The sequence below is a fragment of the Aythya fuligula genome, chromosome 20 (assembly GCF_009819795.1).
Source record: "Aythya fuligula isolate bAytFul2 chromosome 20, bAytFul2.pri, whole genome shotgun sequence".
Taxonomy (NCBI): Eukaryota; Metazoa; Chordata; class Aves; order Anseriformes; family Anatidae; genus Aythya; species Aythya fuligula.
In genome coordinates this window covers 11,231,576-11,257,798 of record NC_045578.1, presented here as the reverse complement: position 1 = coordinate 11,257,798, position 26,223 = coordinate 11,231,576, and the positions used below count along the sequence as shown (strand labels likewise).

At 61.8% G+C, this 26,223-nt stretch overlaps 2 protein-coding genes across 4 annotated transcripts in view; both read left to right on the top strand.

Annotated features, from left to right (window-relative positions):
- The first annotated feature begins 1,716 nt into the window (after positions 1-1,716).
- On the top strand, positions 1,717-19,001 carry CCDC92B (coiled-coil domain containing 92B). 3 transcript variants are annotated; one of them, XM_032200962.1, is made up of 4 exons: positions 1,717-2,257; positions 8,457-8,610; positions 12,281-12,328; positions 15,206-19,001. In XM_032200962.1, the coding sequence occupies exons 2-4, from the start codon at positions 8,481-8,483 to the stop codon at positions 15,853-15,855; spliced, it is 828 nt and encodes a 275-aa protein (XP_032056853.1). In that variant the 5' UTR covers positions 1,717-2,257; positions 8,457-8,480; the 3' UTR covers positions 15,856-19,001. The 3 variants fall into 3 exon arrangements, with proteins under 3 accessions (XP_032056853.1, XP_032056852.1, XP_032056854.1); XM_032200961.1 differs by lacking the exon at positions 1,717-2,257 and adding an exon at positions 3,118-3,162; XM_032200963.1 differs by lacking the exon at positions 1,717-2,257 and adding an exon at positions 8,105-8,158.
- Positions 19,002-21,525: 2,524 nt separating this feature from the next.
- Positions 21,526-26,223, top strand: part of CLUH (clustered mitochondria homolog) — a 34,823-nt gene continuing 30,125 nt past the window's right edge. Inside the window, exon 1 of the mRNA XM_032200709.1 lies at positions 21,526-21,668. Within this exon, the coding sequence (XP_032056600.1) occupies positions 21,581-21,668 (88 nt within the window). The 5' untranslated portion in view covers positions 21,526-21,580. The remainder of the gene's footprint in view (positions 21,669-26,223) is intronic.

Sequence of the window (26,223 nt, the reverse complement as noted above, 5' to 3'; positions counted from 1 at the left end):
TAAATCCTAACTTTTCTGATTTGTAAGAACAAAATTTTGCAAGTTCTCATTTGCCAGGTGTTGTACACTTCACTTGTACAGCTTCACTTAAATTAAGTAACATCAGTAGCCCAAGTAAGTACCTTTTATTAGTAATTGCAGAGTCCCACTCCTGCAGGAGCTGAGCCCATCTGGAGCACATCAACACCTCTGTCTCAGCTGATCCTCACTAAAGCAGGGCTCTGGTGGCTGCACAGGCTGTGGCTCTCCCAGGGTCACACACGGGGATTCAGCCGGGGTCTTGTGCATGTGGGCAGTGACCCTCCCTCGGGGGGAGCCCAGAAGCAGCACCTGCAGTGACAGGACAGCATTTGGCGGCTGGCAGCCTGCTGGGCTGCAGGGAGCAGCATCTGTGGCAGGGCCAATAACTTTGTCCTGAGCTGGACGCTTTGGCTGAAATGATGACAAGGCAATTGTTTATACTGAACCCAACAGATTTTAATGAGGCTGAGAGCAAGCGAGCCCACTCCCACTCCCTCTGGCCTACGCAGCCCCCAGCAGGGCAGGGCCGCAGCCTTCTCCGATCGGTGCTCCCTCGGCTTCTCTCCAGCGCTCACTCCCTGGCAGGGGCCAGGCGGGGAAGCAGCAACGGGGCCACGTGGGAACAGAACGGGTGCGGGAGAGGCCAAGGTTCTCCCTTCTGCCCTGGAGCCAGGGAACCAGCCCGCCCTGGTCCAGCACACCTGGTTCTGCAGGCCTGGGAGATCTAAAGAATGAAAATAAATTTTATTTTAGGAAAATAAATAAATAAATAAATAAACTAATGAGGTTTAAAAATAAATAAATGGCACAATCTCACAGGAACCACACACTAATGTATCAGGCATCTCCCATTTGCCCCTTTGCACTGCCAGCACCACACCGATCACAGGCAGGTCTCCCTTTGGGGCCAGCACACCCAGGTGAGGCTGTCGGATTTGGCCCCGTTATTTCCCGGCCCAAGGCTGCCCCAGGGAGCCCCGCTCAGCCCCGTGGCCTGTCCGCAGCGAGCGGTGCAGAGCAGGAGCTCCTTGGGGGACAGCAAATGGCACTACGTAGCTCAAGCAAATACCCCTGCGGGTGAGATCTCCCCCAGCCCCTGTGGAAATGTTAGGCTAACGTTAAACGCATCGAAACCCCCTGGCTTTCAGCCCTCCGCTCCTCTGCGGAGCTCCTCGCTGGGTTGCTCAGAGCCGCGGCCGCCCGCCGGGGAGCTGCCGGTGCCGGTGCCGCTAGGGGTCAGTGCACACCCGGCGCTGCCGCCGCCCGCAGGCTCCGACCGTGCCGCGGGGCCGGGGCTCGGCGCCCTCCTCGCCCCCGAGCGAGCGGAGGGGCCGGGGGCTGGGGGCGTCCTGCGGGGGGGGCGTCCTGCCTCCGCCGGGGGCCTCGGTGCGGGCACGAGCGGGGGCTGCGCCGCCTGGCCCCGGGCAGCGACGCCGAGGGCGGCTCGGAGCGAGGAGAAACCCCCGCGGCGTGGCCGGGGGGGCGCTGGGCAGCCCCGACCCCCCCGCTCCCCGCCGCTGCCCCCCCAGCACCGAGCTGGCTGCCCCCGAGCGCCCGACCTTGGTCGTTTGCAGGCTTGCGTTTTATCCGGTGGAAAATCGATGAAAGCCGTACGAATCTGGTGCAACACGATGCGCTCAGAATCGGCCCTCCCTGGCTGCAACTCGGTACTGCCAAAGCAAGCGCAGGAGCTGGGGGAAGTCGCAGTGAGATGCACAAAGCAGCCCTGCCACACGCAGCAAACCGCACTGAGTGCACCAAGGGCATGGGGGCAAGCGCTGACCTGCGGTTACGATGGGTGCGAGATGACCCCAACCAGAGTGCACTTCCCTGAGCAAGGAAGTCTGCCCTCCTCATCCAGACAAATATCCATCACCCCACAGCAACCCGTCATGGCAGAAAAACTCGTTTTTTTACAAGAAAATTTAGAGAAGGCCCACAGCAGTCAGTGTGAACAGAGGCGTGCTAGGAAGCACCAAAGCTCTCAGCTGCACCCGCCAGGAGGCCTTAAGCAGAGATGTCTGAGTAAGTCATGGAAACCAGAAGCTTCCACGTACATTCATGTCTGCATGTGCAGACCTTTGGAGCTCCCCAGTCACCTTTTCTCCTGATGTGACGATTTTGCTCTTGGTGTGAATTAAGCTCACTCTCCATAGAACAGTCCTGATTCCAAGCCCAGCCTCCCTCTGCCAGCAGCTTGCACCAAGCCAGGCTGTGCCACAGCACTCAGCACCAGGTAAGGAGCCGGTCCTCTGCCTGCTGCAGCACGGGGACATTACAGACCCCCCGCTGTACCCGGACTACCATGTGTGCCTGCGGGCAGCACGCAGGACGGTTGTCCACGGCAGGAAGCAGGGCTGTTTCCCATGGCACACCCCTGGTCGCAGTGCGTGGCACAGGCATTGTCAGAGCTCGGAGACATCCAAGAAGGAGAAGGGACGCGGGATGGCAGCGACACGGGGCCGTCACTGCGGGCTGCCCCACAACGGTGCGGGCTGTGAGCTGCCGGCAGGCTGAGGGCACAGCAGTGCGGGCAGCGCGGGCCAGGGCAGCACGGCCAGGCCCGGGGGCACTGCCTGTCCCGGGGTGCGGGGCCGGGAGCTGCCGGTCCCCGGCGGGAGGCACGGGCAGGCCGCAGGCACCCCGGGCACACACCGCGGGGTGAGCGGCGGCCCTCAGGGCACAGCCCCGGGAGCCCCCCCGCGCCCCCGGGCTCCCCGCCCCGCGGTTGCCGGTCCCTCCCCGCACAGCCCGGGGGGGGGGGGGGGGCCACGATCGCCGTGCTCGGGGCCGCGGCCGGGCGGGCGCCGTCAGCACCGCGGACAGCGGCGGCGGGGCCGGGGGGGGGGGATCCCGGAGCCGGGCCCGGCCGCGAGGGGCGGCCCCGGGGCCGGTCCCGGTCCCCGCGGGCCCCGCTCGTGGCGGCCGAGCCCCAGTTCCGGTCACGTTGCCGCCTGTTTACGGCTGCGGGCGGGCGGCGGGGCCGGGCCGGGCCGGGCGAGGCGGGGCCGCCGCAGGCAGCGCGGGCAGCGCGGGGAGCCCGGAGCGGCCCCGGCCCGGCCCCGGCGCGGCCCGGCCCGGCCCCGGCCCGGCCCCATGACGCCCAGCGGGCGCCCCGCGGGGCCGCGGCGCTCCCCGGAGGTAAGGAGGCGGCGGCGGAGGGGTGGGGGGGGGGGGGGGACGGCAGCGGGGGGGGTGGGGGCGGCATCGCGGGGCGCAGCGCACGGGGGGGCCCCGCGGAGACGCCGAGCGCGGCCCGCACCGGGCCCGACCCCGCCGGCAGCGCCCCCGGAGCCGCGGGGGCAGCACGGGACGGCCCCCGGCACCCCCCGGCCACCCCCGGCCGGATTCGGGCGCCGCCGGTGCCGCTCGCATCGGGCCCAGGCTGCGCTCGGTGCCGGCGGGGGGGGCGCTGCGCGGTGCTGCCGAGCCCCGGGGCCGCTCCCGGCGACTCCCCCGAGGCCGCGGTTCCCCCCCCGGTCTCCCCTCCCGGCCCCGCCGCTCCGTGACCTTCCGCAAGTTTCCGCGCAGCCCTCCCGCCCACAGCAGCACTGCGAAGTTTGGCTTGCGTTGAGAGCAGGAGCGACGAGCGGCGCGGGTGGCTGCGGCGTGGCCGTGAGCTGCCCTGCGTGTGCTGGAGCCACAGCGGGATAAATCATCGACCTGTCCCTGCAAACCTTGTTTGCGCCCTCAGCCTCCCCAGGTAATTTGCCCTTTATGAGGAAAAATGATGCGAGCAGAGACTGCATCTTTGCATGACCGTGTTTGTGCTGGGCTATGCACAGATGCAAAACCACCCCTGCCTCTGGAAGGCATCGTCAGGGGCCGAGGTCGCTTTCTGAGGTCACAGCTCTGGGATTCGGACTGACGTGCACAGGCTCCAGCGCAGTTTGGCCTCAGAAGCAAATCCTCAGACGAGCTGTCCATGAGCTGGAGATCAGCTCTGAGCAGACTGGGAGCAGTTGCTCATTGTAGTTACTTTGAGAGGTTAACTCGCTTTGTTTTTAGAGAAATAAGAACTCTGATAAATTGGGATGAAACTGCAGACCTCACCAAGCTTCCAGCAGTACTTGAAACACCCTGCTGAGATCAGCATTCCCAGTGCCCTCTGTCCCGAAGGCTGCAGCGTAGTGTTGGAGGGAGGTAAAGCACGCTCCATTGTGGAGGTGGAGGGCAGCACCACGAGAAGGCTCAGCGCTCACGGCCGTACCCAGCTTGGGAAACTGGTGGGGACAGCCCAGAGCCGCCACACTCCCCGTCAGCACCTTGCCCGGGCTTGGAGAGCAAAGTCCCTTGAATGCCCGGTGATGTTTGGGTGCCTCATCCGTAGCATGGCACCAGTGCCTCCCGAGGCATGGCCAGCAAGACCCAGGAGTGCTTGGCCACATCCTGGAGCTTTCTGAAGAGGCACGGGTTTGAGGTTGGCAGGAAAGTTGTGGCAGGGTGGATGCACCCAAGTGGCACATATTTCAGAGGATTCCTAGGCACACATGGGGCTGACACCCCAGCAAACCAGGGACAGCCACGCAGGCACAGCCCTGCAGGGACAGGGGCAGCTCCAGGGGCGGCTGCCACTCCAGTGGGTGCCTCCTCTCCAGCTGTGCACACGCAGGTAGCAGAAACAAGGCACCGAGCATCCTTCAGACTGAGGGGAGCACTGCCTACCCTCGGGCTTTTACAGCAAGTGACTCCCCCAAGCCCCGCAGTGCACAGCCCCGTGAGGCCTCCCACCAGCAGCTGCTTCGGCAGCTTAGCCCCAGCCTGGAAGCACAAAGTCACGGCTGAAGCCACGAGGGAGGGATCGGAGCAGCTCGCTCCCAGCCCCTCGCGTTGCTCGGAGCAGTGCAGCCGTCCCATGGGGAGCTGTGCTCCTGAGGCGAGGCGCTGATGCTCAGCACCCCCGGTGACCGCGCTCTGCCTCGTGTTGGGCTGAAGGCTCCTGCCCTGCCTCACCCACAGGCTGCAGGGCCATCAGCTGGCAGACAGGATGGCTCTGTAGCACGTTATGAGGTCGGCCAGCAGCAGCAGCAGCAAATAACCCTTATTAACTCCCGACACCTCCCAGGTGATTTCGCTGTGTGAAATGACCAGAGGCACCGCAAACTAAACACTCACAATGCAGCTGCAATCTCCGCTTAACTTCAAAAGCAACGGAGGGAAAACAAGTTGCTGAGAGTTTGGTTTAGAAGTTCTTTTGGGTACTGAGTGGGGACCTCCCGGCAAGGCAAAGGTTCGTTCACAGCCAGTAACATCGGAAATGCTCGAGCAGCTTACAGGTGCTACCGAAGCTCCACAACTAAATCGCAGCTTCCCCAATAGCTCTTGGCTCTTGCATCATCACCTGTACCCCAGAGATGCCAGGTAGCTGCTGGGTGGCACCATTGCTCCTCTCCATGGAGAGGCAGGGGCTGGGGGAGAGGCACCTCCTGCCCGGGGCATTCCCACAGCCCCTGCCCATGGCTCTGGATCGCGCCTCGTGTCTGTGCTGCCTGCTGACAGCCACGGGGCTGCTGGAGGCTGCACGCGTGTACCCTGTGGCAGCCCCACAGCTCCCCCGAGTCATGACAGGAGAAGCATTCAGGTGGGCGCTGAAGAAATCCCTGCCAAGCTGTGGGCTCTGAAAAGCTCCATAACTGGGGAAACCAGTCCCAGGGGAGTCAGGGTTTTCAAAGTTCAGGGCTCAAGATCCGTGTGGAATGCTAAGTTAATAAATGGATAGTTTTCCACCTAAAGGAGGGGAGGAAAAGTTCAGTGGAAAGATCCCAGCCATTTCTACCAAACACATCTCAACCAGACGGAACAAAGTGCTTGAAAATAGCACTATGTATCCTCCAGGGCTTTGTCCAACCTACTTTCTGACATTTCCAGAGAAAAGGTTCCTCCCCTTCCTTAAAGAAACTGCTCCAAAGCGGGGGCACACCTTCCCCAGCCCCCCCGCCACCAGGGCTGCAGAAGGGCACGCTGCGATGGCACAAGTAACCTCGCCCTCCAGCATCAGCTCCTTTCATTGCCATCTCACATCACGCAGAACAAGTGCCAGCTCTCTTGGAAGTCATTAGGATACAGACCTTTTAACCTTGTCTGTTAATTAAGATGTCATCAGGAAAAGTTAACTAACCTACAAGGCTTCAAAACCGTCATCATGACATTCAGAAGAATGGGAGTGATTAGGATGTTAAGTCTAGAGCAATATTTTTTCCCCCAAAATCCACTTTGAAATGACAAACACTGAGGGTCTACAAGTCCCTTGAGGTCCCAGGCAATGCCCCTGGTTGCTTTGAACCGAGCACATGAACCTTACATCCAGGCAGGCAGGAACAGGAGGGCCAATTCAGGGCAATTTCCACTTACATGACATTGTTCCACAGGGAAGCTTTAAGCTGGTATAAATCATACCTCTCACAATAAGTGCTTAAACGAGGAGCAGGACCTCTGTATCTGTTGCTTTTATGTATCACACCAGCCTTTTTGTGCTTTTCTATAGCATTCATGCATTGAGTGTTCGGAGCATTTCATTCCCTGAAGAGCAGATCCATCCTAAAACCAGGCATGTCATTATTGTGCCACTAGAAACAGCTCCCTGAGGCATGAAAATAGCCGATAACAATCCACCACATATGCCAAAGCCAGTTCACATAACGTGCTTTCCTTATTTCAGGCTTTAGCCAGATTCCTGCAGCCTCACAGACCACAGCGAGGGCCCCAAGCCCCTCACACGGCTCCAGTTTGAGGCCCGTACCCCCAGTGCAGGAGACGGCCACAGCAGAACCCAGCTTGTGCCAGAGCTGGCTCCAAGCACCCTGGCCGTACACCACCGGGACCCCAGCCCCACAGCAGGCAGAGGGCCGGCCAGATCCCAGCTGTACACATGTGGGGGGCAGCACCCTGTGCAAGCAGAGCCCCCCCCCACCACAGCACCCCCATGAAGAAAGCAGCACTGCTGTGCTGGGGGGTTTAACACCAGGGCTGGGAGACGGGGGCAGCTACAGGACATCAGCGCTGTTCCAAGCCCTGCAGCTGTTTCCTATAAATATGGAATTTATAGGCTTAAATAAATTCAGCTTTAAATGAGCTAAAAATTCCCTGTGTATCTCTTGGTGGCTGTAGCTCTGTGTGGTGGGCTGGCAGTGCATCACCTTCCACAGGGGCAGGAGGAGCAGGTCCCCAGGGGGCTGGGGCTGCTGCAGGCAATGCCCCCGCAGCAGGGGCAGTGGGGAAGGTGCTCCCAGGGTTGGAGCCTCACTGCGGCCCCTTCCCTTCTCGTGAAATAGGAGACCTGATCTTAAGGTTTCCACAAACCTTTGGAGGCCTTGGCAAGAACAAAGCTTTGAGCTAGGAACTCTGCCAAGATTACTTGCTTTGGAATCAAGCTTAAATGGGGTTTGATTTGGTTTAGGCTGTGGGAATTAGCTTAAAATGTGCTACATTAAAGGACTGGGTTTGCTCATAAACATGAGCTAAAGCACTTGCTTAGTCTTCAAGTTCGTATCGAGAGAAACACAAAATCAGATGTGAGTGAACGAGGAGATGGCAGTAGCAGTGGCAGGATGGAGCGTGCTGTCCTTGGGCTTCCTGGCAAACAGATCCCAGCCTGTCCAGCAGCTTGCTGCAGGTTCCCCTTCTCCCAGGCTCGGTGTTTGGGATAAGGACGGATTCCACATCCACACAAAATGGTATTTCCCAGAATTAAGGATTCTTCCAGAGGTTTATTTTTATCTCCCCAGTGCAGGTGGGCAGCTCACGTGGCTGCTTCACAGAGCAATTACCGCGCCATGAACTCCTGCACCCTGGGGCCAAGCTCCGGGCGCGGAGCTGGCAGCAGCACGTCTGTCGGGTGCATTACCAGTGAAGATGTTCCTTTGGCTGTAAGGCAGCGCGAAGCTCCTCACCACGTAACGCTGATTGGATTAGACCGAGCATATTGTATTTTTCATGTGCTAGATCTGCTGCTGCAGTTGCTGCTTTGTAATACGTGGCTTGCCAAGTGACAGCCCAAATCAGCGCTGGTGTGGCTCCCACCTGGGGACCGCGGGGGGAGCAGGAAGCAATCCTGTCCCAGATGTAATCCTGCTCAGCGATAAAACAGATTTCCCAGGGCCAAATTTAAAATAGAAGCGAGCTGTTTCAACACACGTCTGTACGGCAGCACTTTCTGTTTGTGCAGCATCAGAGCTCTCCAGCCCACAGCGAGAGCTGGCATTGGGGATGGGGCCGTGCGGGGACTCGAGGGCTGCTCCTGCGGGACCCCCAGCGGGGTCACAGCCCCTGCACGGAACCGCCTTGCCCGCAGCCACATCCCTGGGGGGGACAGCGGGGAGCAGGTGCCCGCGGTGCCCGGCAGCTCTGCCTCCCGCAGGGGCTCCGGGACCGGCTCCGCTCCCGGGGTGCCGCGGTGCCGCTGCTGTCTGACGGCAGGCCGTCTCCTCTCCCCGCAGGCGTGGACCGCGAGCTCGGTTGCGATGGAGACCGTGTCCCTGGAGCGCCAGATCCAGAGCGTGCAGCGGCACATCGCTTTCCTGAAGAAGGAGCAGATGGAGCTGCTCCACGACCTGCACCTGGAGATCCTCCGCCTGCAGAAGCACTGCTCAGGTGAGCGCCTGGTGCCTCCCCTCCCGCCGGGCGCCGTCTGCCCCAGTGTCAGGAAAGCGGGTAATAGGAGAGGGGTCCGTGTTCATAATCCGTAATTAGGACCCTCTTCCTTCGTTTTAACTCAGTGCTTGGGGCAGGCTTCTGAAAGAGGATCAGCCCCCCCAGCTCAGCGCTCTGCCCAGGCCGTGCGCCCACACCCAGCCGTAGTTTGACTGCAGTAGTCGCTCCCCTGGAGGTGTTCACTGGGCTAAGGAAAGGAAAAGAAACACAAGCATCAGCCAGCAAGGTGGTCCTGCCTTTTCTTTCTATGATTTGTGCCCTCAATGGTATTTTGTTTGTTAAAATGTAAAAGCAGTTCTTCCTTTCTCCCTGATGCTGGTAGATGAAGGGAAGGAAAAGGGCTGAACACCGATGATGGGGGTGCACTGGATTGTGCCAAAGTCACTTTCAGAACCAGGGGAATGTGATTTTCTTGTTTCTATCTTGTTACTGTGCATTATTTTCTGTTATTTGGAGCTGTGAAATCCCCTCTTTCCTGCCAGCCCAGCCCGGAGCAGCTCGGCACTGATGCTGTTGGTAGTGCCCGTGTCTGCTGCCCGGTGCTGTGTGAGCGCTGAACCCACGGCACCAGCACATCCACTCCCAGCCAGGAGCACGGCTCCACGCAGGGCTGCAGAGACATTGCCACCCTCCTGGCCCCTGGGGAGCCTGGGCTGGGGGCAGGTCCCCGCGGTGTGGGGGCTCTCCCACAAAACCCCTTGCCCAGCAGCGACCCTGCTCTGCCTGCCACTGAAATCCATCCCAGCGCTCTCATCAATAATTCAGCTGCAGCGAATTACTCATTGTCTTCCAGCTTCTCGTCCTCACTGGTTCCTGGGAAAGAGACATGACGGCATTGCTAAAATTGTCAGTTTATTCCCCATCCTTCCCCAGCTTTGTCTGTTGTGTTTCATTTCTTTTAATATCTGGAAGGCTGAGGATGAGGCAGTATGAGACAGCGGGGTTCTCAGGCCTGAATCACGCTGAGGGGTTCAGAGCCACCCGTGGCAGAGATGGCCCCGTCCACGTCTGTTGTTTGCAATCAGCTCTTCCCAGCCGCGCCGACTGGCAGCACCGTGGGGCCGGATGAGTGCTGTGCCATGAGCATGATGTGTAGTTCTGCGGCGCCTTTCCGCTAGGAGCAATGGGGGCAGAACTCCTATGCAGCTCTGGGATGACTTTGGTCACGTTTTCCGTGCCCTCCCCTGCGATGCAGTTTGCATGAGAGGTGAACTGGTCACTCAGCACTTCCCCATCTGGTCCAGGTGCGTAGCTCATTGCTGCACCTGATCTGCTGTTAGACCTTGGATTTTTGCACCGTGACCTCGGTGTCTGAGCAGCATCGCTGCCAGCCCAGCCCCCAGTGGATTTCTGTGTTGCTGCTGCCCTCTGACAAAGCCCTGGCAGTGTCAGGGTGCTGGGGCGCTATTCGGGGAGGGAGCCAAGTGGTGCCACACGAGGTGACCCCAGGGGTGCTGTGCAGGGCACACAGCACCAGACCGGGCTGGATCTGGCAGCAGAATAGCTGTGCTGATAAGGGAGCTTCTCTGAGTAGATAAACCCACAGCTTTTCTGCCTCAGGACCTGGGCTGGCACAGGCTGTGCTCTGTCCTCTGCAGCCTCCGCCACCCAGCGCTGCTGTGGGGCAGCGGGACGAAGGCAAGCTGGGGAGGGGGCCCCAGCACCCGCTGGGCTCCACACCGCTCCCCCAGCAGCACGGGTGGGAGGAAGGGGCCGGCGGGGCCGCAGATATTGCGGGGGGTCAGCTGGGAAGCCGGCCCTAGCGAAGCCCTGCAGCCCAGCATCCACAGTCGCAGCGCTTACAGGAAGATAAATGCAGTGAAGAACAGTGTGGTATGATTCATTTATTGGAATAAACTTCACGATACAGAGCAGAGTTGGCTTTCCTCCCACTCCCATTTTATTTGCGAAGCATAAACACAGCAGAAATAGCAATAGATTCTTTCAGACTCTTCTGTTTCTCCTTTTACTGGAAGATGAGCTCAACTCTTGTGGCAATAATTAGCATGTTCCCCAGTGTTAGCAGAACAACAGGAGGGGAAGCTCGTGCAGGAAGCAGAGCCGGGTTTCCAGGAGGGAATCCGTGGAGGCAGCGTGGTGGATCAGCAACGTGCAGCAGAGAAGGCGCTGGCAGCCCCTCCGCTCTCCCCCACGTCTACCCGCGTACAGGAGCATCCTGCTGTCCAGAGGGCAGCAGAGACCCTGCGGGCCCCGGCTGCTCCCGAGGGCGTGGATGGAGTCCCACTTCTGGGACCGCATGGCCCTGGGCACGGTGAGGGTGTCCTGGACACTGCAGAGCGCAACCACAGCGCCCGGTGGGGTGCCAGGAGGCGGGGGGAGCCCCTTGGAGGTGGGCGAGGGGTGAGGAACACGGAGCTGGAGCGGGCTGCGGCCCCTCCAGGGCACGGCCACGTCCCGCTGTGGCAAGGCCAGGGCAGAGCAGCTGGGGCAGAGCTGCCACCGCACGCATCCAGCCCGCAGCCAGCGGGGGTTTGCAGCACCCCCACGACTGACCCAGCAGCAAGGAGCCCGCTCTGTGCGTTATGCAGCAGAGCAACGCTGTCTGCTCAAACGGGAGACTGCTTTAGGTTTCGTTTGGAATATCTCTGAGACTCCAAACCCATTATTTTAGCTTCAGAAAAATAACACAGCTGCCATTGATTTCCAATGGGGCAGTCAGGAGTGCTGAAAGCTTTCCAGAAATTGCATTACGTTCTCAGTTACTTCTGCATTCTCACTACAGATTTGTTTTCCAAGACAGACAGGCAGAGGAGCCTGAGCCAAGCATTTCGCTTCAGAAGGATGGCAGTGACGAGGATTAGAGTCAACACGAAAGCAGATTAAAAGAAAAATGTAGGGCAAAGATTAACCATTTGAATTCATATTCAGAAAAAAAGAGCTCCAAAATGACTGACTACTGCTGTTAGCTCCTTCCTTCTCCTCTTAGCTGCTGCTAGTCCAGTAGTCTGTCATATTAATCCAAAAGAAATTGTAAAAGTTTGCAGGTTAAAGGCGAGCTCCAGCAGGTCCCTGAGCTGCTGTATGAGCCCTGGGTGCTTTGGGGCTGGGGACCCTGGGGGAGAGCTCAGCCCTTTGGCTGCATGGGGTGATGGGTCTGAAGAGGATTTTGTGGGGTACGCGGTGCTGCAGCAGCGCCCTGCTCCAGGCACAGCGCAGGGACAAGGACGTCCCGCTTGCATAATGTGCAGAGGCAGAGAGAGCAGGCTGGAAGCCGTAAATTATGAAATACTTCAGGCAGCAGTTTACACTTTGGTCTATTTTCAGTCCGTTGCTTTGCTCTTTGCCCTGATTTAAAGCACCGAAAATGGTTCCAAAGAAAAAAAAAAAGGCCCCATGGGTGTGAGGGAGCCTGCGCTGGGGCAGGACCTGCAGCTGCACCAGTCACATCCAGGAGCAGGGCTGCTGCGGGTCCCGAGGCTGCCTCACAACCCACGGACTCCAGGCACCGGGCTTGGGAGCGGCTGCGAGCGCAGGGGCGGGCGCCGTGGCCGGGCAGAGGAGCCAGGGCTCAGCCCCGGCAGCACGGGCAGCAGGAGAGGGGAAGCAGGGGCAGGGGCTCGGGCTCATCCCCGTTTGGTTTCTCTCCTAGAGCTGACCCACGACCTTGAAATGAAAGAGCTGGAAGCCCGCCAGCAAGGTAGGATCTCGGTTTGCATGCGCTCAGTGGGGTGTGCGGGGTGCCTGCACGGAGCCTGGGGGCGTGGGGTCCCTTGTCCTCAGGGGGTGGTGGGGCTGGGGGCGGCTGGGAAGCCCACCTGCACAGTTCACAGCCTCTTAGCACCGAGATTAAACAGTCTGTGCAAAAAAAGAAAAAAAAAAGGTTTTGCATGTGAAAGCAAGCATCCATAGGGTTTGCTTTGCTAATCCCCTCACACAGAGCCCTTAGGGGTAGTCCACGGACCCCCAGGGAGCGTCTCAAAGCCTGCCAAGCCTTGAGCCCCAGGAAAAAGCAAACAAGGGTGTTATCAGTTACCCCCTGAGCTCCTCTCACCATCCTGACTATGACCTGCAAAATGATCTCCCACCTTCCAAACTAAGGGGGAGAGAATTGCTGCTGCACCCTGAATGTCTGCGAGCGGCTGGCATGAGCCTCGTGGGCCGGCAGCAGCGCTGCGGAGCTGCCAAGGCGCATTTCTCAGTGTGCTGACCCCTGGGTCCCGGTGTGGGTCAGTGGCGAGGGGGGTGCCAGTGCTGCCCCTGCCCAGGTCCTGCAGAAACGCATCCCCCAGCACCGCCCCGGGCTCTCCTTCCTGGTGTTACTGCCCCAGCCTCGTGGCCACCTCCTCTCCTGGGGCCCAGCCCCGCGTCCCTGCCCGCGCTGCAGGGACCATCTGCAGTGAGCACCGCCTGCAGGTCTCTGCCCATCCTTCAGCCTTTTAACAGCTCAGAAGGAGTACGAGCACATTTGCTACATTTATGGGGCAACAACCTAAATTAAGATGCCATCAAATGATCGCTCTTCAAATGCCACTCATGTAATAATTACCGCGTGCAGCTGCCTCCCTTAAGATCTCATTAGAAAGCGTTTTTCCTCTGCAGAAGACACTTAAGAGCTGAAGCCATAAAGTGGTTGCAAAGCGTATCATAAAAAGCAGAGCTCTTCCACAGCCACGGGAGCGCGCCTGGGCATGCCGTGTGCGCTGCGCTGGTCCCAGTGACGGGCGCTGCCCTCCTCGGCCCCACGGGAGGGCTGCGTGGAGGGGCTCACAGCCCGGCCTGCCGGGGGCACCTCGCCTGGCGCAGAGCTGGGTCCCCCTGGGGACACTTGTGGCCATGGGGCAGGGCTTGTCCTCATACAGGGAATCCTCGTACCTCAGTGGGCCGCTGCGTGTCCTGAAGGCTGCCTGGAGGAGCCCCGAGAGATGTCCCGCTGTGGCTGCGGTGCTCCCCAAGCCCTGTCCCCAGCCGCTCCTCCCATCAGGATCATTGGACAGAAGGGAGTAGAGAAATGCAAAGTTTTGTTACCCAAATTGCTCTACGGATGGACAGTTACTAAAGGCAGTCTCTTGATGCTGCTATGGGGGAGCAGAAGGCAGGGTGGGTGCGTGGGGGGTGGCCGGTGCTGTGCCCCCGCAGGCAGGTGAGGGAGCCGTGGCTGGAGCTGCCACGGGGCCCACGCAGGCTGGCTGGAGCGGTGCAGGGTGCTCGGGAGCAGCGTGCAGGGCTGGTGTGAAATCACACTTTTTTGGGTGCCACCGGCGTGACTCAGCAGGGCCGGGGCAGGGAGGGCACCCATCACTTGCGGGGTGTAGGGAGAGGTGGCGGGTGGGAGCTGCAGGGAACCTGCCACTCGGAGCAGCGCCTCTGCTTCAACAAGTCCCGTCAGCGCCCCGTCGCTGGCAGCCAGCTGCTGCCGGCAGCAGAAGAAGACGAACAGGTCAGGCGCCAGCAACCGGGGGTGACGGCGTGGTGAGTGCATCGCAGCCAGGAGAGGAGCTGGCTGCCTGCTGCCTGCGCTGGGCAGTGCTGCCGCAGCCCCGGCTCCAGAGCCCCCGACCTCCTCGCCCCACCTCACTGGAGCCCAGCACACCCCGGAGGATGGGGAGCGGTGAGCCCGCAGCCCCTGCAGGGGGTGGGCAGCCAGAGGCGGCGCAGCAGTTCCCTCTGAGCACACGCCACCCTTCTTGGGAACTGTTTTCGGAAAAGGTTTTCCTTCTGGAGAATGGCTGCAGCACGGGGAGGAACTGAGCATAGCGCAGCAGCGGCAGGGTCCCTCTCCTCCTGTCCTCTGCCTCACGCCCAGCCTGGGGCTGCACCCCAGCTCCCGACCCCACGGCTGCCTGTAGGCAACTGCGGGCACATCCCTGTGCTGCCGGGGCGCTGCGTGCCAGCGGGATCGCTGCTGCTCACGGACGCTTCCACTCGCACCTGGAACCGGCCGCCCCTGCAGGGCCCTGGCGTCACCAGGCGGAGGCCAAGCCGAGGGTGGGACAGCGGGGCGAGGCGCTGGGGACGCGGGGCAGCGCCTGTGTGGGGAGCACCCAGGGCTGCTTCGGCTGCAGCGCCTGGCTCCTCCTGGGTGTCCGTAAATAAATGAACACGTTTACGTGCCCCCGTACAAATAGCCACATGCATGTATGTCCATTTCTTCCTGGGCCCTCAGCTGAGCATGGCTCGACTGCCTGGTAATCCTGGATTAGCATCCTCTATCCTCTAATCTGGCTCTGCAGTCTCTTGGCATGAGGGCAACAGCACTCAATAAATTGGGTTGATTGCTTTGCTGCTGGGTTTTTCTCCTCTGTCCCAGCCTGTACACTAGCCCCATCGAGAGGGGATCTTGTGCCTTGCCCCGGAACACAGGGAAGAGCTGCATGTGCTGGTGGGCTGCCCGCAGGGAGTTTTCGGGCCACAGTTTCCAAAAGCACCTGAGCAGCCCGGTGGCACAGCATGGACGTGCTGTGAACCATGCCCCTGGGTCTGGTGCCCTCACAGCCATCCCCACGTGGGGAACTGCTCTGTCTGCTGGGCAGAGCCACTCCTGCCTCTTCCTAACCCCCCATGCCTTGCCCTGCAGACGTGCTGGACCGGGAGCTGGAGGAGAGGTGCCGGGCGATGGAAGCCCAGCTGCAGGAGAAGGAGAAGGACAACCTGGAGCTGCGCAAGGAGCTGCGCCACAAGGAGACCCTGGTGGCCGCGCTGCGCTCCAGCCTCCGCAACAAGGAGCGCAGGTTCCTGGAGGAGCTGAAGCGGCGGAGCCACCGCGTCACCATCCTCGACACTGAGCTGCAGAAGCAGACGGAGGCGGCCGCCTACCTCTCCCTGCAGCTGCACGCCACTGCCCAGCGCCTGCCGGGACCCCGCGCCAGCGGGCGGCCTCCCGCCGAGCAGCCCCCGCCCGAGGCCAGGCCCCGGCGCCGTGGCCACCGGGCGCACCCACGGCGCCCTCCCGGGGACGGTGCCCACCCCAGGGACCCCGCACGTGAAGAGCACGACGCCATGCCCGACCCGGCCCTCTTCCTCTACACCACACGGCCGCCCGCCCCGCAGCGCCCACCGGAGCCCCCCGCCGAGGCCCGGGGCACGGCCAGCACCGCTGCGGCCCCCCGGGCACAGAGGTCCCCCCGGCCACCCCCCCAGGAGCCCGCAGCCAGAGCCCGGCCAGCCAAGGGCGAGCCCAGCAAGCGGCCAGGGTCTGGGCCCCACGGAGCCCGGGCCCGGGAGTAGGCGGCCAGGGGTGGGCACGGCCCGAGCGGCCGGGAAGGCGCTGAGCCCGGCGGCACTGAGGTGGGCGCCGGCCGAGGTTGCTGCCCCTGTCCCCCGGGAGGGGAAGGAGGCAGCGGAAGGTGGGTGCCCTGCCTGCACCCCCTCCCCGCTGAGCAGCCCGCGGTGCTGGGGCACGGAGAGCACGGTGTGGTGATGCTGCATGAGGCTTGCCAAGGGGGAACAGCTGAGCAGCTGTCCAGAGCTTCCAGGGGAAGAAAGGCAGAAAAGTAGTGTTTCCAAGACAAGCAGATCCTCCTGTTCCTGCTGCTGCTGTTCCTTGGAGAAGACGCCGGTCGTGTTCCCCAGGCCTGGGGTACCGGGTGCACAGCAGAAAGACCCGTGGCTTGGCACAGGGCTCAGCACAGCCCTGCCTCAGGCACCCCCCGCTGGGCTGGGCTGGAGGGGCACAGACACCGCCAGCACAGCCCTCAGTGCCCAGGGGTTGCCAGTGACAGTCGGCCCCGTTGGCACCAGAGGGGTTTTCCCCCTCCGCAGGGCGGTGCAGCTGTGCCAGCCATGTCCCAAGTCACCACTCCCCTCTGCGGGATTTGTCTGACTGTCACACGGATTTCCCCCACGTTATATGCACCTGGCAGGCTGGGACAAGGCCGATGGAGATGACCCACAAGCTGGAAGGCGCCCGCTTGCAGCACCCGGCGCTGCTCCTCCCGTGCTGCTGGAGCAGGTTCCTGACTCACGTCACCTGCAATGGGCAGGCTCTGGCCGTGCACCAGTGCTGTGTTTGTTGCTTGCTCCCATGGCCAGGTGTTGGTTTTTCACCACAGACAATAACCACGTCAGCAAGACGCTGGTGAAGGTGGGATCTCGTGCACCACCGCCCTGCTGGGGCAGGACCAGCCGCAGGGGCAGCCCCGTGAGGAGCACAGGCTGCACAGTCCGCCTCGCCCGCGTCCCTTGGGTGCTGCAGCTCCCTGAGCCGGGCTCTGGGGAGCAGCAGGAAGAGGCACCGTGGGGCTGCCGGCTGTCCTCCCACGCTGCCCGTCCTCCCTCCCAGCACCACGGCTTGTGCCAGCACTCAGTGTTGGCCCCTTCTGCCTCGCCTGACTTCAGACCAAACCAACGGCTTCAGCTGCTCTGAAGCAGAGGTGTACCCTAAATGTGGACGAGCAGAAACTGGGACAGGAAGAAGCGGGGCAGGGGGCAGGGCTGGCCTGGGGGCTCCAGTGGGACCTAAGGAGCCCCGCAGGTAACCGGGAGCCAGGTGGTTCGCGTGCCAGCCCTCACTTCCCTGAGCCTCGCGCTGTCGGGACATGGGGCAGTGTCTGGGAGCGAAGTGCCCAGGGCGCAGCACGGCCCCGTGTCCTGCAGGGCGATGCCCGGTGCGGGCAGGAGGAAGCCGTGTGCTGCCTCAGAGCCCATCCCCTCGAGTTCAGTTTGAAGCCCCTGGAAAGCACCGTCCTGCAGCAGCCGGGCTGAACCCACCTCGAGCTCGCCCGCAGAGCGCTCACACAGTCAGAGGTCTCTATTTTTGTAGCTCAGTGTTTATATATTAAAATGCTTTTATGAGATTCTCAGTAACAGTCCCCGGGCCAGCCCTTTGGATGGTTCAAACAGCCCCCAAGCATACCCTCTGCACCGGCAGGACAGAAATGAGCGGCTTTTGCACCTTTTCTCTGCCTGTGTCGCGAACCTGCCCGGTGAAGCGCTGGGATTTGGAGGCGAGGCACCCCCCAGCGCTACCCCTGGCCGTTACCGATCTCTAAGCACACCCCAAATTTGCGAGGAGCCCCCCGACACAGCACCCCTGGGGACAGCTCAGGGCCGGGCCGTGCCCACGGGGCCTGTGCCCAGCTGGGCCATGCTCCCCCGGTGCGGCCTGCCCGCGGGGCCGAGCGGCAGCGCGTGTCGTCGTGAGGCGCCTCGTGGGCCTCGGACCCGGCTGCGTGCTGCAAGCTTGGTTTTATTTTAATGTGAGAGGGTAAAGAAACCTCTGCGCCGTTCAGCCGAGCGTTACTTTGGCTGTGGTTTGCGCAGCGGCCTTCCCCCTCGTTTCTAGACAATCCCGATACACAGAGTGTGTTGCGTTTTTATTATAAAATCGTTGATAAAATCATGGTGGTCGTGACTGACCTAAGCATTAAAAAGGGGAGGGAGTGTAAATACCTTCCTATTCTCTGTAAATACCTTCCTAGCAATCAGCATTTTTAGTGCCTAGCAATGTAAATGAAGCAACCCTGTGGGAGCTGCAGGATCCCTCCCTCTTCACCAGTAATTAGCAGCTGGCTGGAGGAGTTCATCTCATCTCATCCCGGTGCCCCCATGACTTCTGCCCTTCCCAGCACCCCAGCAGCGTGGATGAACAGGGAAAGGCAGCGGGGCCCGGAGCAGGACGCTGCGGGTCCCCGCTGGCAGCCCTCGGGTGTGCAGAGCCTCCCGGTCCCCCCGCAGGCCTACGAGATGGAGGTGTTTGGGGCTAGACCTGCGCTTCCCAGGGGATCCTCACCCCTGAGCCTGGGGACCAGCTCTGTGCACTGCACCTACTTCAGTCACTGCTGCTGCTACTCCCGGGGGGGAAGCTCTAGAGTACTATATATACACAAATATATATACATATATACATATGTGCACTTGCTTTGAGGGGAATACACTGTATGATTGTAATAGAAATTATGTTGAAATAAATTATTTTAATCTTTGTATTTATATAAAATGATCAGAGATCAAAAAAAATTCAAAAAAAAAAAAAAAAAGGAGCAAGGAGGCAGCATTCCTATTTTGTTAAGTCGGACGCTGTTGGACGCAGCGAGCCCAGGGGGGCAGCAGGGACGCGGGCAGCCTCTGACCGACCCCCGGGTCCCCGGCTTGGGGACAAAGCAGCGACCTGCCAGCTGCATTTGTCCCGTGCTGTCAGACTCCTTGGGAGGCGAAATGGTTAACGTAGCTTAAACCTGCGCTGTATAGCTCTGTGCATAGACACGTATAGACCGAGGAGTGTAACTGCTGACACCTACATGCTTTGTATGGAACAAGCAATGTGTAATGTTGACTCGTAAAGCTTAATGATTAGACTGGAAATGGATGCATAGCAATAACGCTCAGTTGTTAAACAATATCTTATATATATATAAAACACAATGTGCTGACAAGTCTCTGTGTGCAGACTAACAGCCGGGCACCGTTCCTGTACCCGCTGGTTTTGTTCTGCAGCTGTGCAAACCCTAATGGTTTTGGTGCGTTGGATTTGTTAATCCCCTTTTCTTTGCGTTATTACTCTTCTGAAATCTCTCTGAGGAAGGGATGCCTCACGTTGCACAACCCGCAGCACAGGCGGAGGAGCTGCGCCGAGCCCTGGCAGGCAGAGCCAGTCCTGGTGACTCGCACGCTCCCCTCGTCTGGCTCTAGCCCCGGGCGGGCTGGTCGGGAAGCTCTCCCTCTTGACCCTGTTAATTAAAAAGCCATATTTTCTGAATGTGCTTGCTAGGGCTAATCTAAGCGCTCCTGGCTATATCCTTCCCCTCTCCGCTTTGAAGGTGCGGTTGTGAGGGCCCAAATAGCTCAGAGGCTCCCCAGCCCCTGCAGGCTGCGCTTGGCCAGGAGGAACCAGCACCTCGAGGGGCCGGGGCTGCCACCGGACTTGGGTGGGGGGCCCCAGTGCGGCCAAGAAAAATAATTAGGGGCAAAGTGGCTACGGCAAGATGTGCATCAGCAGGGCTGTGCGGGTGAGCCAGCTGGCGCTGAGGCCGCGCTGGGAACATGCCACCCAGCAGTGGTGCCAGTGCCGTCCTGCGCAGCAAAGCCCAGCACGCCTCCGCCGCCGGTGCCCTGCTTGCTCCCTGGTGAGGCAGCGAGTCTGCGTGGGCTTGGCTCCTAATCTGCTGTGCTGCAAACCGCCTGGTAGAGCACTCCCTGCTGACATCTGCCCCACTGGCTTGGGGACCTGCCCCTCTCCTGCACTGCACTGTGCAGAGCTGTGGTGGCTGGGCCTAATCCTATTGCCCTGGGGAATTTTCAGCCTGAGGCAGAGCTTGAGGCTTCCCACAAACTGCCTCACTGCACAGAAAATCACACGCAGGACACAGCTGATAGATGAGGATCTGCAGTGTGGGAGCGTGGGGATGACTTCTCCTGGTTGCCCCGAAAAGCTGAAGGTGCAGCAAGAAATGTGGTCTCTGTAGAGAGCGATGGTCAGGGATTTCTCTCTGCACAACGCATCTCAATGCACGAGGTACCCAAAATGAGCTGCCTGGAGGCAGAAGCGTGGCACTGTGGTGGTGCTCCCCACTGGGAAGATTGACGGGCAGCACACCAACAAGCTTCCATTTCGGGGCCGTAGGTGAACATCTCGGGGTCCCTGCTCTGCTTGGTGCCCACAGGCCACCCACCAGCCCCGATGAGCCAATTTGGCAGTAATGCTGCTGCCGCCTCCTCTCTGCACGCCTGCTCTTGTCACTCCCCTGTGCTGCCTGGCTGCTGAGCACTGCTGGGGAAGTGAGGGGAGAGAAAACCTCCTGCTGCCCGCAGGCTGCCCCGCTCCCGCTGGGTGCCATCAGCCGCGCTGCGGGGCCTCCCTGCCGGGCCCAGCAGAGCAGCCCCGAGCTGATCGCAGCGCTCACGTGCAGGCTCTCCTCCGCCCCACGCGCTCAGTAGAGCACAGAGATGAAAGTGCCGCGTCTCCTCACCAGTTAAAACCTGCCCTTTGCTCCCAAACGCCAAGTTTCTCTGTTTGCTCCCTCTCCAGTGGCGCTGCAGCGATGCCCGTCACACGCCAGCCCAGAGCCCCTGGCCCAGCGAAGCTGCCCAGAGCCCCCAGTCGTGCACCAGGGAACCGGGCAGGGGACACAGAGCACGGCACTGCGTGTCTGCACCGTAACGAGCCCCCACATCTCCCCCCTTTTGTTCACCTTGGGTAAGAACAGGGCAGCAGAGCGTCAGGCGTGAGCACGGTGGTGCAAGCAGCACAGGAGCATTTAAGATCCTAAGGGTGCAGCGAGGCCTCCTGCCTGTTTCCACAGAATTTCAGCTTCCAGAACATGACCCGTCCCTGCCATTGCGATTACAGCGGTGATGTGGCCACGAAGCCCTGGGAACCCCCTGGGCCTTTCTGCGCTGCAGCCTCAGCGGGGGCCTCGGGGCCCTGCAGGGCCGAGCCCCAGCCCTGCTCCCGGTGTTCTGGGGCCGTGCAGAGGCTGCCGGTGACCCAACCCTGCTGGGGCTGCACCGGGCGGTGAGGTGGTGGGTGAAGGGCTGGGCCCCGGGTCCCAGCCTTGCTGCGGGCTGGTGGGCGCGGGGCTGCTCCCGTCCCGCAGCGGAGCACAGCAACAGCCCGCGGGCTGACAGCTGCTGCCTTGTTTGAGGCACAGCTCCCTGCCCGGCACCATCACCCCCTGGGACTGAGTCCGAGGCTTTATTCTTGATTCTTTATTCCTTATTCTTTATTCCTTATTCCTTATTCTTTACAACCAAGCGCTTCCTGCAGTGCCCGCTCTGTGTGCCCGTCACACCGCTGCAGGCGCTGCCGTTCCCCTCGCACCCCCCGGGCCGGGCCGCGCTCCTGCAGCAGCTCCCGGGGCCCTGCCCCCGCCCCCCCCGTGCCGGGAGCGCTCCGTGGCGCGGCCCCTTTAAGGCTGGGCGGGGCCGGGCGGGGCCACGTGGTGCGCGCGGCGCTGTCCCTGTCCTTCGCGGCGGGCACGGCGCGGGGCGCCCCGTGGCGATCGGAGCGGGCCAGATGCCGCCGGCCGTGCCGGGCGCCGAGCAGCAGCAGCCGGGGCCCCGCGCCAGGAGGCCGCCGGAGGCCGAGCAGCGCCCCGGGAAGGGTGAGGGGAAGGGGGCGCCGGGACGGGCCTGGCGGGCGGCGGGGCCGGGCCTGGCGGGACGGGACGGGACGGGACGGGGCGGGCGGGGGGCGCCGCTGCTGCTGCTGCCCCTGTGGCCGGGGCCGGGGCTGGGGCAGGGCCGGGCAGGGGCTCGGGGCTGTGGCTGTGGCGGCCCGGCCCGGCCCGGCCCCGCGCGGCGCGGGCGGGGGTCGCCGTGCCCGTGCCCGTGGCCGTGCCCGCCCCGCCGAGCCCCGGCCGCCGGCTCCGCTCCGCTCCCCGCGGCGGGGCCGAGCTCCGGGGCCGCCCCGGCGGCGGCAACGAGCGAGCGGCCCCGGGGAAGGCGGGGAGGAGAGGAGGGGGGGGGGGGGCAGGCCCGGGCCGCCGCCGCTGCGAGGGGGGGGGGCGGTCGGGGCCGGGGGGGGCCGCGGCGGGGAGCGGAGCCGCTGGGCTCGGGCCCGGGCGGGCCGTGGGGGCCGGGCGGCGGCGGGGGCGGCCGGGCCCTGCCCGCGGCGGCGCGGGGAGCCCCGGCCCCGTGAAGGTGACCTTCAGCGGGACGCGGCGCGGCCGCGGGGGGGGGATCGGGGGCGGCCGCTGAGGGCCCCGCGCCCCGGCCGGGGGCGGCCCCGGGGCCGGGCGGGCCCCGCTCGGGGGAGGCCTCGGGGCCCGAGCCCGACCTGCGCGCGGCCCTGCGGCGGGACCCGGGTGGGCCCGGGGCTCGGGGCCTGGCTCGGCCGCAGCGGGGCCGCCGGGGGGAGCTCTGCGGGCGGCTGCGGCCCGGGGAGCGCGGGCACCGTGCGTGTGCCGCCGGCCTGCGGGGCCGTGCCCGGAGCGGGGCCGAGGCGGGGGAGCCGCCGGCACGGCAGGAGGGGGCCGGGCAGGAGCGGGTGTGCGGCCGGGCTCTGCCTGAGAGCAGCGCGGTTCGGATCCTGCACGGGGGGCTGGGGGCTGCGGGCAGGGCGAGGCGCAGCCCTCCCGGCCCCGTGCCCTGTCCCAGCGTGGGCCCGGCTGGGTCGGGCTCCTGGGGTGTGCGCTCCGCAGAGCACGCTGTGTTTTGTCCCGAGGAGCTGGCATCCTGAGCGCCGCGCTCAGGCTCGGCCCGTTCCCCTGATCTGTAACTCACAGGGGGAAGGTAAAGGCCCGGTGCTGCGGGGCTGCCCTTCGGCATGGCCCAGAGCCCCTCGCCCTGACTGAGCGAGTGACCCCCCGAGTGACCTGCCGCTTCCTCCCTCCCCTGTTTTTATGGTGGTGAGGTGAATTTTTGAAGTTTGTCACCTAAAGCAAAGTTCATTGGCGTTTGAGCAGCCTGGCAGTAATTCAAGTGTGTGGGGAATGCAGCGCTGAGAGCCTCCCCCCCCCCCCCCCCCCCCGTGCTGTTTTTTTCCTTTTTTAACGGGTGCCAAGTGTGCAGCTCCAGCGACTGGGTTAAAAAGTTACGCCGCGTAATCCCTGCTGTTCAAAGTGTGAGCTGATTGCTGGGGGAGGGAGGGAGGCGGAAAAATCCTCCCCATGTGAGTGTAAGGAAGCTGGCAGGTGCCCAGGGGTCTGTGTGGAGGGGGGACCTGCAGCCAGCCCCCACCAGCCCGGCGCAGGGGGCTGTCCATGGGCAGTGCCAGCTTGTGCTGCCCAGGCCTCTCCTGGTTCTGTGCACCCACCGCTTCCTGCCTGTGGCTCCGTCCCGTGCTGCCCGAAGCAGGCACTCGCCATGGCTGTGCCGTGGGCAGGCTCCGAGTGGGCTCCTCGCTGAGGAAGCACGTTCTGTGTTGGTGGGCATCGAGACCTGAGGAATGCCCTCGCCTCTGAACAGGCCAGAGGGCTGCCCGCTGCTTCTCTCCACCTCCAAGCCAGACACCGGTGCTGGGGCTGCTCTGTCCTGAGAGCAGGAACACAGAAGCGTGAATGCTTTGGGTACCTGTAGGGACTTCTGTCAAGGGCAGTTAAAGTCACCTTTCTTATTAACTAGCACAAGATCAAAAGGCAGCAGTTGTGTGCAGTGTTTTTGGATTATTTCTGTTTCTGCAGAAATAAGGCAGCGTTGTCACTGCCTTAGAACGAGCTTGTCTTGTGCAGGTTCAGTGGTGTCTGCTTGGCGTAAAATCCTTTTCATCATTGCCTCGCCTGAAGACTCGCTGTTTCTAACTGGGTCCCTCTGTCTCTGTTCTTTCCCATCCCCCCATGTATTTGTCCGCCTTTTCTGTTGCAGGGGTGGAGAACGAAGGTATTGATGGGAAAACTGCTGTGGAGGTGAGCGTAGGTGTCCGCTGGTAACACAATCAGAGCGCTGACTGTTAATCTGGGGATCCGCTGTGGCTGTCAGGTCGCTTGACCTTGGAGGTTTGCTGGTGTTTGGGGAAGGAACTGCTGGCGGGTGGGTTCGCTAACGTGTGGTGTAACAGATTTCAGAGGAACTGGAGGAAGAAATCTGCAAGATTCTCCTGCAAGAGAAATCTGCTCAGCGCTGCAGGGTTGAGGAAAGGCCCGTGACAAACACGGCACCCGAGTGGCAGGCTGGGGAGGGACCTGGGGGGGTGTGAAGCCTGGAGCCGCTCTGCCCGTGGGACGGCCGCCGAGGTGCCCCTTGCAGGCCTGGGAGCTCGCTGCTCTGCCCATCATTAAACTCAAATTGCCTTAAACTCGGCCTTGCTCCTGGGTTAGGGAACCCAGGAGGCGAAGAGTGGAAGTAGGTCAGGAACACGCACGCAGAGAAGCGCAGCCGCGCACCTGCCTCCTGCCCAGTAAAACAACTCTGCGTCGCAGGGAACTGTTTGTCTGAGCCGTCTGTAAATGACTAAACTTGGCAGCGCTCCGTCTGCCTCCTCGCGTTGCGCTGTGTTGGTTGTACTAGAAAGCTGTTATTTCTAGAAGCTTGGAGAGGTCTGAAGTTCATGCGTTTCTCTATTTGCATTTGAGCAGTAAAACCAGTCCACGGGAGCAGGACTCGCGCGGAGCGTGGCCGTTCCCGGGGTGGCGGTGCTGGTGCCTCCTGGAAGCGGCGGCGCTGCTGGGCTCCTGCTGCCGGCTGGGGCAGCCCCAGGGGAAGGGCCGGTGGGGCAGTGCAGCCACTGGTCCCGTACAGCCCGGTGCCGTTCCAGTCCGTGGTGCCTTTTTAAAGCAGAGCGTTGCTGCCCAGCTCGGTGCTTCTGGCTCGGAGCCGATGATCCGCTGGTCAGCTGCGTGCAGAGTTTGGTGGGTTGCTCACCTGTCCGGGGCTTCTGGTGTTTCAGTAGCTTTCTGAAACTGAGGTACATGCCAGAATACAATGCCATGCTTAGGGAAATATCGACTTACTCCTGGTATGTCTGAAACGGGACTGCTTCGGCCAGCTCTTCTCTCTGGGACTCCAGCAGGCGGTTTCTTAGCGCTGTGGATGGTTTGGCTGGTGTCAATCTTTGCTCACAGTTCCTGTGGTGTTTGAGGCGCATGTTGCTGCAGCAATCCCCTCACCAGCTGGTTTCAGAACTAAGTTTCCAAAGCTTTGGCTGGACAGAAAGCGTATGAATGGGCTCAAATGTAGTTCCCAGGTGTGGAGAGCAAGTGTGGGTGCTGCAGCTGCCAGGCTCGGGGCACGGGGTCTGGTGGCTTGGAGCGCCTGAGCTGGGGGACCCCGGGAGCACCCTGGGCACAGCTGCAGTGCAGATGTCCCGGCATCGGGAGAGCACCAAAAGCCACAGGCTTCTGAGCAGACTGGAATGTGGCTTGTGTTGTGTAGGTCCACAAACCTGGCTGTGGGTGCGCAGGGCTGAGCAGTCTGCCTGCTTGCTCCCCGTGGGGCCGCAGAGCTGCGGGGCCGGGGCCGTTGAAGGCAGCCACGAGCTGCAGCCTGCTGCTGTCCCCGTGCCAGCCAAACCTGAGTGCTGAGAAGCCGCTGAAAAATAAGGGCAGTGCTTATAGCTCTTCCCACAGGTGGGTTAAAGCCAATTTGAGTTTAATGATGGCTGAGAGCAGCTGTAAGCTTCACTGTGGGCTCGTATTAAAAGAAGTGCTTGTTGTGCTGGAGGAGCACCGAAAGATTCTGGGAAGCTGTGGTTTCCTCTGCGGGGATGTGGGAGGCACATCTGTGCCGTGTCCCATCTCCTGGCAGGCCGTCCTACCGACACCTTCCCACGAGGGCTCTCTGCGATGCTGACGGCTATTAATTCAGCCAATTTATTTGGATTCAGTAAGCTATTTGTTTTGTTTAATTTATTGCTAGGCTAACATCCACTTTGCATTTGCTAGACCAGTGGCAGCCTTCTCACGCTACAGCCAGCACGTGCTGCATGGCACAGGGCTTCCCCCGGCGGGAGGTGTGGCGGTGCCGCTCAGCACCCTGCCACCTCGACACCTCTCCTGCGCGGGGGCTCGCAGCGCTGCCCAGCACAAGCCCCGCGTGCTGCCCTCGCTGTGCTCCTGCGGCTGCTGCAGCCTGCGCTCGGCGCTCCTGGCAGCGTCAGCACTCTGCGGGAGGTGGGAAGGGAGGTGGAGTGGGAGGGGTGCGTGTAATCCCATCGGAGGATGGGTGGCTTAGCTTTCCTGCCCGGTGTGCCTCCCAAGCACGGGACATGCTGGCAGTCTTATT